Source organism: Motacilla alba, chromosome 11 (assembly GCF_015832195.1).
Source record: "Motacilla alba alba isolate MOTALB_02 chromosome 11, Motacilla_alba_V1.0_pri, whole genome shotgun sequence".
NCBI lineage: Eukaryota > Metazoa > Chordata > Aves > Passeriformes > Motacillidae > Motacilla > Motacilla alba.
In genome coordinates this window covers 10,397,725-10,412,521 of record NC_052026.1, presented here as the reverse complement: position 1 = coordinate 10,412,521, position 14,797 = coordinate 10,397,725, and the positions used below count along the sequence as shown (strand labels likewise).

Genomic DNA, 14,797 nt, shown 5'->3' with positions numbered 1-14,797 from the left:
GTGGCAGGAAATCACTGTCACACAAAATGAACTCTAAACAGGTATTCCACACATTAGAAGCTTTCTATTCTGTTTCATAACGGAGATGCACTCGTACCAAAGAAAAGCTTTAAGTGATTTCCTGGTTCCAACATAGCTAAAACATTTGCATTATTTAGTAAGCATGGTGAGGGAAGGCAAAAAACCAAACAAACACCTGCCCAAAAACCAAAAAAATCCCCCAAAAAACCCCAACCAATTGAAAAAAATCATTTAAAAATCCAAAACTGCCATAAAAATCCCTTAAATTGTTCAAGAAGAAAAATGTAAATCCCACATGATAATACAGAAAATATTTTAGAGCCAGCTTACTCTGAAACATTAAAAAAGTAGCATACATTCCATATTCACTGGAACAAAAACTTATCAAGCACAACCTATAATTTGTAAAATAATTATGTATAATTATGTTCAATTTTTATCTAAAGTTTCTAAAATGTTTTAGCTTCATTTGCTGTAATTATTTGGAGCAGAAAAGATACCCAAGTGTCAGACCCAAAATCTACAGATAACATTTTAAAAGCAATATCAGAGTCCTCAGGAACTACACCAGCAAAATACAAGAGATCTCCCTTAACTTTAATTAGTACAGGTAAAAAAATCATGCCAGTTAAATGCTAAATTTAAAAAACAAAAATCTGATTTAAAAATACTTTTGACTAAAAACTGTATTTAACTGTAAGTAAGGAACATATCCTGGTTTTAAGTAAAAGCTGTATATTTGGCAGAAAAATTTCATAGACTGCTAGATATTTTATATAAATATCAAATAAGAAAATAATAGATTACAAAATTAGTACAAACCTATAGCTTTTAGTCATTGGTGTGAAAAAAGGTGACAACAATCATTTAGCAGCCTAAGAGAAGGGCAAGGTAGAACATGGTGGAAATCCTCTTTCATTCACCTGTTTCTGAACAAACTAAAAGTATCTGGTGCTTCTGAAATGCATTCAGCTGATTACGTTCCAGCAACACAAACCTTTCCAAACACAAACATAAACAATTTTTAAACGCTGCTGATAGCATCTCCTGATCCGTGGCAGGGAGCTCTCTTTAAGGACTCAGGTACAGTTAAACAGCCCCATGACATGAACTCCAGCAGTTCACACACGCGTGCCCATCTCACCCAGCACCATCCAGTGAACTCCAGCAGGACCCCACAGGGAAATGGGAGGAGCTCGAGCCAGGAAGGGCAGTTTTAGCAGAGCATTCCAGCAAAGAGCATGGCTCATACTGTCAGCAATAGGTGGAGGGCACTTTGGGTGGCACCATTCCTCTGATCTGAGTGCTGCCTACCAAGCTGTTATCAGTAGCCTGTACTGTATGGGTAAGAGAGCAGTCTACCCCACAGAAACATGGACTACCCCGTTCAAGGAATTACTGTTTGAACAGTGGAAATTTAAAAAAAAAATAAATTTAAGTCACTTTTCCCCACTCAAGGGGATTTATAGGAGTACTTCTCACCTTGCTGTCCATTCTTTACGCAGCTTTTGTCTCTCCTTAAGCAGGAGCAGGAAGCAGCTGATGGTCTCATTCCTTTGTTCCTCAATTTGTTGCTCTTTTCTAACCTCAGAGAGGACCAGACTTGTCTTAAAGGGAGGAAACACATAAAAATTATAATCTAGAAATAGGAAACAATGTGTAAAATTAATAAAAAGCCCATAAGAAAATAAGGACAGTAAATCAATAGCTTTTTTTATTACAGTTCCACTGCTGACAAATCAATACAGTAAATGATGGTTAGAAATGGCCACCATATATTTGGTATTTAATCAATATACATGGCACATAAGGTAAACCTTAAAATCTCATTGCCTTAAGTATCACACTAAGACACTGTGCATTCTAGCCCACGTTTTCTTGAGGCATAGTTATTTTCTAAATATTATCTTGTATCAAATAATATCAGAAGTATATTCCTCAATGTAGCATTTGTTTGGGGGACTTCACCCTCCCCTTTGCTCCTTGGTAAAGCTGTTGAATAAAACAACTGTGTGTACTGTAACTGCTGAATGGAATTTCTGCTGATGCCCACACGTTCTCTTTATCATTAAATACTTCAAATAAACAAGTAATACAGTCTTTTCACATATGGAATAAATTTAAAAATTGCTCAAAAATATACATATAGATATATACATGCACTGGATTTAAATAATCTGTGAAGCAGGATGACACTCAGTCACTGCAGATCAATTACTGGCCTTCCCAACCATTGTGCTGACAGTTAATGTTGATGTAAGAGAACTGGGAATGTTCTTATCACCCTTCATCCTCCCACCAAGCTAACTCCAGCTCCCTCACTCCATCTTTGCCTACTGACTCTTGCAGCATTTCTTTCTCTTCTTTCCCTGCACTTCCCCATGTCTGCCAAGCTGGGAAGGAAGTGATTGATGCTCAGCTACCAACCAGTCCTACATCCACCAGTGCCCACGTGCTCCTCCATGTGCAGAAGCGTCCCATGGCAGAGACTGAGAGTCTTTTCCTTAAGTGAAGATATTATATTGCCTTTTTCACCTTAACCAGCCTCCAACAGACATGGAATTATTTTTTAGATTCTAACCTCCAGTCACATGTTCTGCAAATGTATCAAAGGCATCTAAATGTTTTTGGGAAGGATGACAGAATAGATGGAATTCTTGCACAAACCTGTTTTCACAGAAAAGGAGGCAAAAAAACCAGTTTCTGACCTGGGAAATTGTGCATGAGAGTTTGAAAACACAACCAAGAGCTGCAATTCCTATTTCCAGCATAACCTGCCTCATTAGAACAAGGTGACAAAACACATGGCATTTTGCCTCCTCCTCAACATCACATACACATTGCCTTCTGTCCTGCCCAACTAAAATTCCTCTGGGAATTCTGTGAGAGAAATCATTGTTATTATCTTCAGTTTGTGAAAACAGAGAGATCTAGCCTCATTACATAGTTGTTTTTTTTTTTCCTTCACAAAAAAAAACCCCGATAACATGCAGATAATACATTTCTTAAGCTATGTAAAGTAGGAGTAGCATTGTTACTGCTATGGTCATTCCAAGAGAGAAGCATGACAGGGTTCACAGAGACAGAAAATAACTTTATTGCACCAGCATCACAAGAGAAGAACAAAAAGCATCTTTCTCCCCTCCTCCCAGCTCTATCAGTTGGCCTACCAAAAGGCATTACCCCATCATATGGGACTTAAACATCAAAAAGAACATTTTCTTGTAAAAACCCCAAACGTTCAAAACTCTGTCTGTACAGATCACATTCTTGACCCTGCTTTGACATTACAAAGCAAACAAAAAGCCAGAGAGCATTTTCAGATAAGGATTCCATGACATGGGTTTCCCTTGCACTGACCTACAACATCTTTTCCACAAGCTCTAATATCCGCCAACTTCAACAATCCTGACCTTAGAGCCTCACTTCCAGCAGCTGCACAGTTTGAAGCAGGATTTGATAGAGGACTTCAGCAAGTGAAACACACTCACATGAGCTGATGCACATTCTTTAATGGTGAAAATTAGCACTCCTTGTCATTCACAATAAATTCACCTACTAAGGCTTAACTTTTATATTTACCACGTACAAGACTTGACAGAGCACTACAACCAGAGTTTACCTCTGTATTATAGGATGATCAGACTGTAGCCATACAGCTATGCCACAGTCCACCATGATTTCCCTTTCAGAACGTTTGGATGGCCATTTCATTCACAGAGGGACAGTAAAATCCACTGGTGATGGTGAGATCTTCCGCCCAAAACTTCAGGAAAGTCCCAAGTTTAATGATGTCATGCCTCACAAAGCTAAAAGTACAGTTATTTGCTGCAACAAACATCAAGATCTCCTAAATAAATGATTCAGAAAGTGCAGAGCATGGAAAACTGGGAGTTGCTAAAGATTTTTCAGATAAAATCTGAGGAAAAGATGATGTCAATAGAGTATTATCAGACAGAGATGGGTGAACACTTCTCCAAGTATTCACAATCGCACTGTATGTGATATGGTATGAATTCTGTTGACCTGGTCAAATTGCAAGTTTGGTCCTGAGTTTCATTAAGTAAAGTCCCCTCCATCTACAGAAACATCATAATTCTGGAAACTGAACATAATTTATTTTTTTCCTGAGAATATAATTATATTGCTCCAGCCTTCTGTTAACACCTTTCATTTATGTGGTGATGTACATGGCTCAAGTCAAACACATAGTTTGACACTGACATCATAAACGCTTCTTTATTGAGCCCTGAGAGTACAGTCACAGCTACCTGGAGGGTGAAATAGTATTATTAAGCAACGTACAACAACAATACATAGCAATTTAGCTGATTTACTTGTTTTCTAACAGTGCTGAAAGGGCAGTAAGGTCACCTGGAATGCCAGTGCATGGCTTGATGTGTAGCGTTGATAGAGGCATTTCTTAATAACTTGCTATTCTTATAATCACAATAAAAATCTCGAATTGTAACAAAGTAGCATTCTGGGTAAAATAATATTATAAAGCATGTTCCTTTGAAAGTTGTCTTTTCCATGTAACTTGGTTTTGGATTTATTTTTAACAAGGGGATTCGATATATACTTTGACTGATAAAGGTCAAGGGTTCAAGAAACTCGGTCAAAGATGTTATCAGCTGGGAAAGCCATTTCCTCACATCAACACTGATAAAAACCCATCAGAAACCTGGCTGATACAAGCCCTGCTCCAAAGAGCAGGAATGACCTTCTTTTGAACATCACTATAGTTGCACATCCCATCAAAGAAAATCTGATCTTGTGTCTCAATTCTTTTAATGACAGGTAATTGCCTGCAGAGGCCCCCTTTGCCCAATGCTGAGTGAAGGCTTCACAATTCTGAACTGGACTCAGCACTGACTCAGGAGTTTTCAGCACACTTGGGACTGCAGGACAGTAGAATAAATAAACAATGCAACCAGCCCTACGGCCTGTCTTATCTCATCCTTGTGTTCACAGAGACTCTTGAGGGTGGTAATGTTTACAAACTGGTGAAACTTTCTTTCTTCTGCTTCCTGAGCTGTCAAAAAACATATCCTGGACAACCTAAGCAAGGAGATTACACAAATTGCTTATCACTTGTGGGAAGCAACTCCTTGTCTCATTGGCCAGCATACCTCTTTAATAAGCAGTACTGCTAGTATTTCCAGTAAATCTTACCCAATCCTCCTTACAGATCTATTAGTGTATTTAGGGCTTTCCTTGTAAAACCCAAATGGCACAAGTCTTGAAAATAAACAACTCGCCTCTCAAAAAGCCCAAAGCTATGTACACACACACGCGTGTGTATGTACACGTGTATCAGGAGCAAATCCAGGCTTTTACATTAAACATAGTATTTAGGAAAGAACACTCTTTGCCTCCCTCCTAGTACAGCAGCAGAACTAAATTTAAGCATATCAGGCAAGAGCCATCAGAGCATCTTCTCTGATTATGTAAGACAGGAAGGTTCTGAGATCAGATTTCAAGAGACCAACACCCTATTTCTCTCATTATCACCAACAAAATATATCAGTGACAGAGCACTGAACAGAAGCTGTTATAGCCAAGTCTTTCTATTCACCCAGGATATACACACAAAATTAGATACATAACAAAGCCAATCTAGGCATTGTAACAGATTTACAATATTTTTCCTTAGATGTGCAGCTGAAGAAACTCTGTTTTAACATCCACAGGCCACTACCCTGCTGAACTGTGTGTCCTGGGTGAATATCACAACATGCCTACAGAAAACAAGAAAAACCAGCATCTAAACACTCCAAACCCCACACTGGTACATTTTCAATCCTATAAAGCTAGATTTTTTCCTGCCTTCAATATAGACCTCATGAGGAGTCAGACGTAAGGTTAGAAACACTGTATAACTGGAGACATGAAGCTTAGTGTTCTGTCAAACAAATTAGCCTTCAGTCTGAACTAAAGTGGCACTTGGGACAGTTTGCCTCTTGGTCCTACTTTGTTGGGTCAACAAATCCGATTTTTCACTCAAAGTTAAGATTTAATTTACTCACCACCAGTTTAAATAGGACAAACTTCTGAACCTTTACCAATCACTTCTACTTTAACATAGCAGTCATCTCCAAAAAATCAATAACTAATACAGAAAGAAAAAACAAAGAGTAAAATCTGTAAACAAGGCTAAAATGTTATTCTGTATTTTCCCTCTTATTTTTGTCATTTTAATTGCTTTCAGTGAAAGTTTCCTGATGAAATTCTATGAAACTAGAACATGATCCCTTTTAGAGGGGAGGGAAAAAGAACCTGAAATCTATTAGGCCATGTTAATTTAACATGTTGTAACTCCTCCATGATAAAAAAAGCTAGTAATTGATTACAAAACCCTGCTCATTTCTTCTTTACTTTTAAAATTTCTACTTAAAATATGAGCAAATGTGCCCGTTTTCATTGATATGATGGAAACAGCCAGTATGGTTCAAGTTATCACCCGGTAATTTGGGCACATTAAACCCAATTCTCTGCCTTTTGTTTATTAATTCACTATGCCAGATATCACAGTTTCACTCAGCAACCCTCATGTTCTGGATGATATTGAAAAATGAGTCATGTTTGTCAAAGAAAGTTAAAAAAAAAAAAAAAAAAAGGTAAAGAGGAAAAAAGTGTTGTTTATAGAAGCCAGCTGCTCTGGCTTCGGCGCCAGCAGCTCTTCATCCTGCTATTTTACGCTCGCAACCCCCACTGCCCCCACTGGCACAGGTACAACTAAATGTTGACTTCAATGCTTCAGAGAGCACTCAACTGATTCTGTACATGATTAATTGCCAAAGACATGGCTGACCATATGGAACAGAGAAAGCATCAAGTAATTCATACTTCTGTATATGATCATTTGGCCCCTGTTGTTTTAATGTACAGGAAAGAGCTAGTATAGCACAGACCTGGTGTCTTGCCCTTGACAGCCCATTAAGAAATCTCAAAGCACCTAGTTGAAGTTATGCTGTTGGCTTTTCAATAGCAGCCTAATAAAACAGAAGCAAAGCTTTCCAACTAGTCTTAAATCTTTCACATACAGTACATTAACCACTGCTGCTACAACAACTGGTTTCTTATGATAGGAAATGGGATTTGATTTCTAGCCTCTGCATACTTACTGAAAGCCTTTTTCTGACCTTTGGAGGGTTTACAAAATCATTGTTCGTTTTTCCTGCCATTTTCCCAGTTTCTTGCCATGGTGATCCTAATAGATTTGTTTAAGGTTCAGTACATTCTACTCTTACTAGCTGTTATATGCAAACTGTGCAATGAAGGCTCACGGGAACTGAAAGAAATTATTATTAACTATTTTCTTTCTGAGATTCAGAGAAGTCACAGCAACATCTAAAACAATTTCTTTTAAGGAGCCTATAAAACAAAACAAAAAAATTCCTCAAAAGAAGCAATATACTAGCATGTGCTTTCTTTTATCAGACTGGAGACAAATCACCAAATTTCATTTGAGAAGGAAGGACAATTTATTTTAAAGCTGTAGTATTCTCAAGGATTTCTGACATAGACCTCAAGAAAAGAAAAAGGTGCAGACTCGGAATATATGTCAGTATCATTAACTGCTCTATTTTAGTTTTATCTACTGTTAACATCTTTTCAGTCATATGCAGTCAAAGAAAAAACATTTAAATAATGTTTCCCTGTCAAAGCTCTTAAGATGACAGTGCTAAAAAGTTAATCCCCATCCTCACAGATCTTCTGGCAGTTTTGACGTATGTTGGCAAGAATGCACTTGCTGGCACCTTCCAATAGAAAATATTTACATGGAGTTTTCTTGTCTGAGGATTTTCTAGTTGAATAAATAATCCTCATGGTCTGAAGGGTCTTATACAGGAAATTCTAATCATTGGACATTCATCAGTAGTAATTTCCCAGGCTGGGAATTCAGATAACACTATTAATACTCCAACGAAACAGATGAATAATCTGCAAGCCAACACAAAACTCCCTAACTGTCCTGGTTATTGATTGAGAACTTTCAACATAACATCATGGGGTTTAAGACAAACATTATGCCTGGTTTTAAATAAAATATAAAGAATACAGAATTTTACAAAAGAAATTTCATTTCTGTAGCATAAAAGGAATGAAAACTCAAGTTGCCGGTGTGAAACCATCTCCACAAAGATTATACATTCTCCCCTACCATTATATTCAATGGTGCACATCAAAACTAAACATGTACATAACCCAATTATAGAGCAGAATGCTTAAAGTCAGACATATGCTTAAGCTCTATATACAAGTCGACATGCATTAAAATGTAGGCAGCCCTGCCTGGCTTTGAGGTATTCACTGCTGACAACAAAGGATGAATACCTGACTTGATAGATGAGTAGTTTGACCTAGAAAAACCTACAGCGAGTACATCATTTCGACATTTCCTAAGAAACTGTAGGTTTTGTCTGCACTAGAAAGTTGTTCCATTTATCTATACCTGTGGAGCTAAAGCAGTACATTTTCTATCTATATGAGTTTAAAAGTCATAAATTAAACCAGGTTGAGCTCATTTGGAAATAAGCATTACCTTTATGCCTATATAAGAATATTTATACCAGGGTCTTGAACCTTATATTTAGGAAAAAGGAATCCAAACAGAAGTAACGCCCAAGTAATTTTTGGTTACTCTGGCATGCTACAACTGAATGAATTTCCAATTGAGAAAAAAAAAAAGTGTTTTTACTGGATGATTTAAGTAGTTATGATGAGTCTCTAAGATTTTTAATACGTAGTTACAAACTAAAAAAGGTAAAAAGATCAACACTTTCAAAATATTTTGCTGCACTAATTGGTTTGGAAGAGTTCTAAAGGTGAAGTATAAGCCACCTCATCATGAAAGAGCAACCAAACCACTTAAGATAGTTGGAATAAGAGTGGCTTAGCATCTTCAGATATATGGGTGACTGAAAGGTTACCCTTCAGCCACATTCCCCCAAACCATGGCCCCTCCACCTCTGAATCATCAATAGCACAAAGACCGAGGCAGGCCTAGCATGCATAGTGGATTATATGAAGTGTAAAACATTGTGGGGAAAAAGCTTTTGAAAGAAGTCAGGAAAAAGAAATCACGCTTGCAAGAAGATCATCCAGCTGACAGGCCAGTCCCTAACAAGTGAATATGTTTGAGAACATTGTGAATGCAAGAAAAGAACACGCCTTTTGTTTCCAAACCTACAGTGTCTTTACCCCAACTGTTGCCTGCATGGCTGAACATATGTTTTCTGAACAAGAACTGAAGCAGAAAGTGTTCTTTGTTATAACTCACTCCTTTGTATACACCTCCCTTTTTCCATTTTGGTCACATGCAAACAGTAGTTACGCCGAACACTTAAGTTCTGAAGGACTGCACAGCAGTGTATGCCTCAGTGATTATCTGCTGTTGCTGAAATCAGTTGAGCCAAGATGCACTACAAGACTCACTTGGCTAATCTGCACTCTGGACAGCTTAGATTTTTGCAGTGCTGAATCACGCTGAGTACAACCTGCACATGCTCACTCAGCCAGCACTCTGAATGTTCATCATCAACAATTATGTGCAGTTCTAATAAGCACTGAAGAATTATACCACAAACGATTTTATGCAGTCAGAAGAACTCGAAAGAGTACCCAGCAATTTTTCAGCATCTCAAAATTAACATCATCAACTATTATGAATAATTTAGGGTGGAGGAGAGATGAGAGAAAAAAAATGATGGGCTTCAAAGCCAGAAGTAGGTAATACCATCTCACAGGCACTGAAATGAACTGCAGTTCCAATTAAATACTCATATAATTTTACTGATTCTAATGAAATAATTTGAGATGTGAGGCATTGCTTTGACTCATCTAATTTATACTGAAGCCCTAATATGCTAAAATACATATGAGCCTCTCTTAAAATATTTACAGACGCAAACTTGTACCAAAATCTCCAAACTGAATCTCTGCTCTTTGTAGCCCACAAAATGCAAACTGGAATCTCTAAAGTTAACAGTAATACTCATCAAGAAAAGTTTTAAACATACACAAGCTATAAAGAAAAATAGAATGCTAGATTCTGAATTCATGATTACATTTTTATTTTTTAGCGTTTAATTACATGTCACATTACTGATTTTCTTGAACAGCACATCTCAGTATCTATTTAGTATGGAAAAGCCTAGAATATCAGCATTTTCCTCCCATCACTGAAGCCACTACCTGTTGCCATCAAGCTACTTACTGCCTTATTTGCAGCACCTTTTAACACACTGTCTAAAATATAGTTGTGCAGAAATTTAAAGTGTATTTCCAGTGTAATTAGTGTTATTGAAATAATTTAAAACATAAAGCCAAGTTACAGAACAGGTTAAACAGAATGAAGAAGTTGCAAGCCACAATCAAATGAAACAGCAAGCCACATGTCCAGAAGTGCCTGTGGGCACGCTTTGTCTCAGACACATGCCATAGCAGAATAGCAATTTAATACATATGCAAGATAACCACATACAGCTGAATCATATCTTCAAATGACACGAGGGGTTCATACCATCCTCACAGCACTAAAGGCACCAGGGCTGTGGATATCCCTGTGAGAATGGGATCCTCACCATGCTTTTTCAAAAATGAGGTTTTGTCACACTTGGCTCAAGTAACAACTTCATTACCCCCAGTGACACCATGGCACACCATTGTGAAAATTTAAAATTCATAATCACTTAAGTGCAGTAGTGGTACCAGCTGTTATGGCAAAACAGAAGAAGAACTGAGAGCACACTGCTGGGAAGAACATAGGAAATAAAACCAAAACAGAGCCTGCTACACTACATGTATTTAATGTATGGGGAATATGAGATTGCCAAGCTGCAAGGAGAACACCACCAAATACTGCCACACCACCAGTAGTTAATGACAACAGCATCAGGATATACACTTTTTTGAAAGCTATGATCCTCATTCCTCAACAGAAAATTAGGCTGTGTGAGATTTCAGCACCCCATTCTCCTCCAGTTTTGTTACAGTACAAAACTATATTTGACATCAAGCCATGGGCTAGGTACTTCACACACAGGCCATGAAAATGCTGATGTGCAGTGTAGAATACATAACAAAATGCAATGTACTAGCAAATTTTAAAAATAGTGGAGCTGACAAAGGAGAACAAACAGAAAAGCCTACTGATTTAACTCACTTCAAACAGCTGCCCAAAATATGTACCATCACTAGTTTGAATTCAGTACTTACACTACATACGGATTCCTTCTGAAAGAGCAAGGCAAGTACTTACTCTTAATTCTCTTGCATTCAGAGCATGTTCAGGAATAAAGTTTTGCACATGTCATTCTGATTAATTAGAGCATAAAATTACATAAACCTGTAATATATATATGCCACTTATATATGGACACTAGTTTTCTATTAGAAGTTATAAAGGGAAATTTATCTTACCAGTATATAAAGACAAGAAAAATGTTACAAGAAAAATGATAATTGCAAAATTATAATGTTGAATACAGTTAATAAGTTGGATCAAACTTTACATCCTGGAGACTCAAAAGAAAACTACACTTTTATTTTCAAGAATAAAAAAAAATACAAAAAGTACAGCTCCTCCTAAATTAGAGAACATTAAAACTCCATATCTTATATGTGTAAACCTATGTTTGCTGTATTGTATACACATCAGGATATCAAACACCCACAGTTACTGTTTAATCACATTCCAGTTAATTTCAAGGAAGCATCATGGATCTGGAGCATTAACCCAAGGAACACTCAGGCACACCTCCACCCCTTCCAAGGACACATCAACTCCCCCCAGGTTCTCATCCCCAGCTGCCAACTTCCAATCTGCCAGGAACTCAGTAACATATATTGCTATTTATTTATCTTATGAATGCAATGTATGTGTAAAATCTACACTTTATAAGTCTGTTAATGCCAACTGTAGGTAGCTATTGATTAATCCGATTGAGCTGTGTTCCAGTAAAACACCATGCCACAACACTGAAGAAAAAGATTGAATGCCCAACTATTCGAAAATTTCACTACATCAAAAAAAAATTATGCAGACAATTTTCATTAATATGACAGCATTCAATCAGGGAAAATAAACTTTAATCATCTGATTCACGTGCCAAACTAAGAAAACAAACAGTGTGATCATGAGATCAAACATACACAAACCTACACACACTGATCTCTCTGAAACAAAAATCATGTGCTGCAGATTCTGACAACTCAACAGAGATGACATTTGCATGATGTGCTCCCAAATTATGGCAATACAATTTGGAAAAGAGACAACACTGTTACAGCTCAGACACCCCGCAACAGTGCATTCTGTTACCCTGCACCACAACATTCCCAGCTCCTGCCTCACCACTCACCAACTCTTCCTTCTACAGGCACATGAAACAAGATATGGGTTCTCAAGTTCAGCTGCAAAGTCCAACTTAAGAGGGAGGTCAGAGGTGGCTGCCTAATCACCTCTGCACTCTTCCAGCAGGAACTGTTAATCCACTGGTAAAAAAGCAATGTCAAGGATGCATTAACACAAACTGCCTGAGCATCCTCAACAGTCATGTACTGAGGACATGCCACAAAGGACATGTTCCCACCAGCCCAAAACAGCTTCTGTGTCTCCTGGGCTGCTGCAGAAATGAAAAATAACAGCTTGTGGAGAAGGGTTTGATCTGTGTTCTCTCATACAAAAACCTCTAACATTAAAATATATCACAACAAGCTGTGCCAGAGCTCTAAAAATCACCATGCCTACCTGCTTCACCTTCTGGTTTGCCATGATGCTACAGGGCAAATCACACTTCAGCACATATTAGAGGTACAGTCTAGGCGAACAATCACCTGAACTATTCATGTCAAATTAATAAATTTATTAATAAAAAATATTTTCTCTTCTTAGAGAGGAAAACACGCCATCTGCTAAACTGGTGTCTCTCCTCAACATTTGAATTCTGGAGTCGGTGTTCTTTATTTTTTTTCCATTTTTAAATCTTTTATTTAGGATGTCATTATGCAATCTTTTTATGTGTACCAAATCAATCTTCAGGGATAACTACATTCCTCTAGGAAAAGAAAAGGCTAAAACATTTTCATTAGGATATGGACTGCTTTTTAACAATATTTGACTCTTTTTTCCTGTTCATGAACAACTCTGTCAAGACTGCATGCTGAAAGACTCATATTTACAGCCATCTTAAATGCTATACTTTTTGTTTCAAGAAAATTTTTCTTAAATATTTATTAACAAAACTCATTAAATATCAAACTGCCACTATGTTCTTGAGTACTACATAATTTTTTAAGGTTGGCAGATTTCATCCTGTTTGCAACTAGTCAAATCAGTTATTTTCATCCTGGAGAGATCACTAGATATAGTAAGTTGCTCTTGCTAGAGATGAAGTGTAAGAAAATTAAAACCCAAGACAAACTGTCTCTGCCCAAAGCCCAAGAGCATAGCAGTTATTAGGAGGAAAATAAGTATTTTGAGAAGCATTTGTGAAAACGTGTCACAGCATTTCCATTTAAAATAGAACCAAATACTATGAACTTAAGTTCATAATGAAGAGTTTTCATCCTGATAAGAAAGTGAGATATCCCCTCACAAATGGCTCCATTTATGACCCTGTGCAGCAATTAAAAGCCTAACTCCAACTGGTTTTAAGCTATTTTTGCCTACAAAACCAACTAAGAGTGACAGCCAAAAAATACCATCAGCACTGGGTTTGAAATTGCCTAAAATCTCAGATCTCAGGGCAAACTCTAGATAATCAAAGCAACCTGTAATATTTCAATATATTTATTCCTTTATACATCAGTGAAAGGTAGGAAAAAAGCCTTCAAACTTCTGAAGCCATTTCAAAACGCTATGCTTTGTTAATTTTTAATTGATTAAAAGCACTGAGAATACCATTTTATTTTGACATTTTTAGAAAGTCTTAATTGTAAACCTATTCACCAACACAGAAACACTAGCTGGCAAATTGTTATGTAAAAGGTTTGGGGGAGGAAAAGAGCAGTTCCAGCTTTGTTTACTACTTTTCAGGAACAGAAGGAGAAAAAGCTTCTTCATTTTGTATTATTTGAGGTGAATCCATTAGCTCGGTTAAAAAAAAAAAAGAAAAAAGAAAAAAAAGTATCACAGGTCAAAAGAACAAAATGACACACAAAATCCATTGCCAAACTAGCTGTCGGTTGGATGCACAAGAGTAATGCTAAACAACTGTGGTATGGAGACAAAATATGCTTTCTTTAGGACACTTTTACAATAAGTTATTTAAGCCTTGTGAACAGCCTTGCCTTGCACCCACCCCTCACACATTAATGAAAACAAAGGGGGCCCATTTACATTGTAACCCCGCAGTGGGGTTAAGCATGTGACCTTAAAGTATGGTGCTCTTGTGCTCGGTGGAAAGCTTCTTGACAATATAAACAAGAATTACTGCTGTTAGAGAAAGGGAAGACAATTAAAAACAATCTAGGATGCATGTTGTACAGCTGTTCAAGTTACAGCTACGGCTGACCCCTAAAGATGCTACAGGTTTCACTTCAGAAACTTAAGATATTTCAGTTTTATTAAAGTAATGCTTCAACAAAAACTGCATTTGTACAAAAAACATGAGGTTTTATATGAGTAACACAGTGAAAATTATGTATTGCTAGCAAAACATGCCATTGCTGCAGTTAAAAAGACGTTGTGGTCTGCACATCTCTTTCCAATACTTAAGCTTGCCAACAGCTGAGCAAAAAGGAAACCTCTGTAATGAATGCTAAGAGA

At 37.2% G+C, this 14,797-nt stretch overlaps 1 protein-coding gene across 7 annotated transcripts in view; it reads right to left on the bottom strand.

The window, feature by feature from the left end:
• The window catches only part of FTO (FTO alpha-ketoglutarate dependent dioxygenase), a 225,163-nt gene that overhangs the window by 127,962 nt on the left and 82,404 nt on the right, over nt 1–14,797 (bottom strand). For 6 of the 7 annotated variants that reach the window (XM_038148557.1, XM_038148553.1, XM_038148555.1 and 3 more), the window contains one exon: nt 1,504–1,628. The exons of the other annotated variant lie outside the window; for it this stretch is intronic. In XM_038148557.1, coding sequence (XP_038004485.1) covers nt 1,504–1,628 — 125 coding nt within the window. The remainder of the gene's footprint in view (nt 1–1,503; nt 1,629–14,797) is intronic. 7 annotated transcript variants of the gene reach the window in all.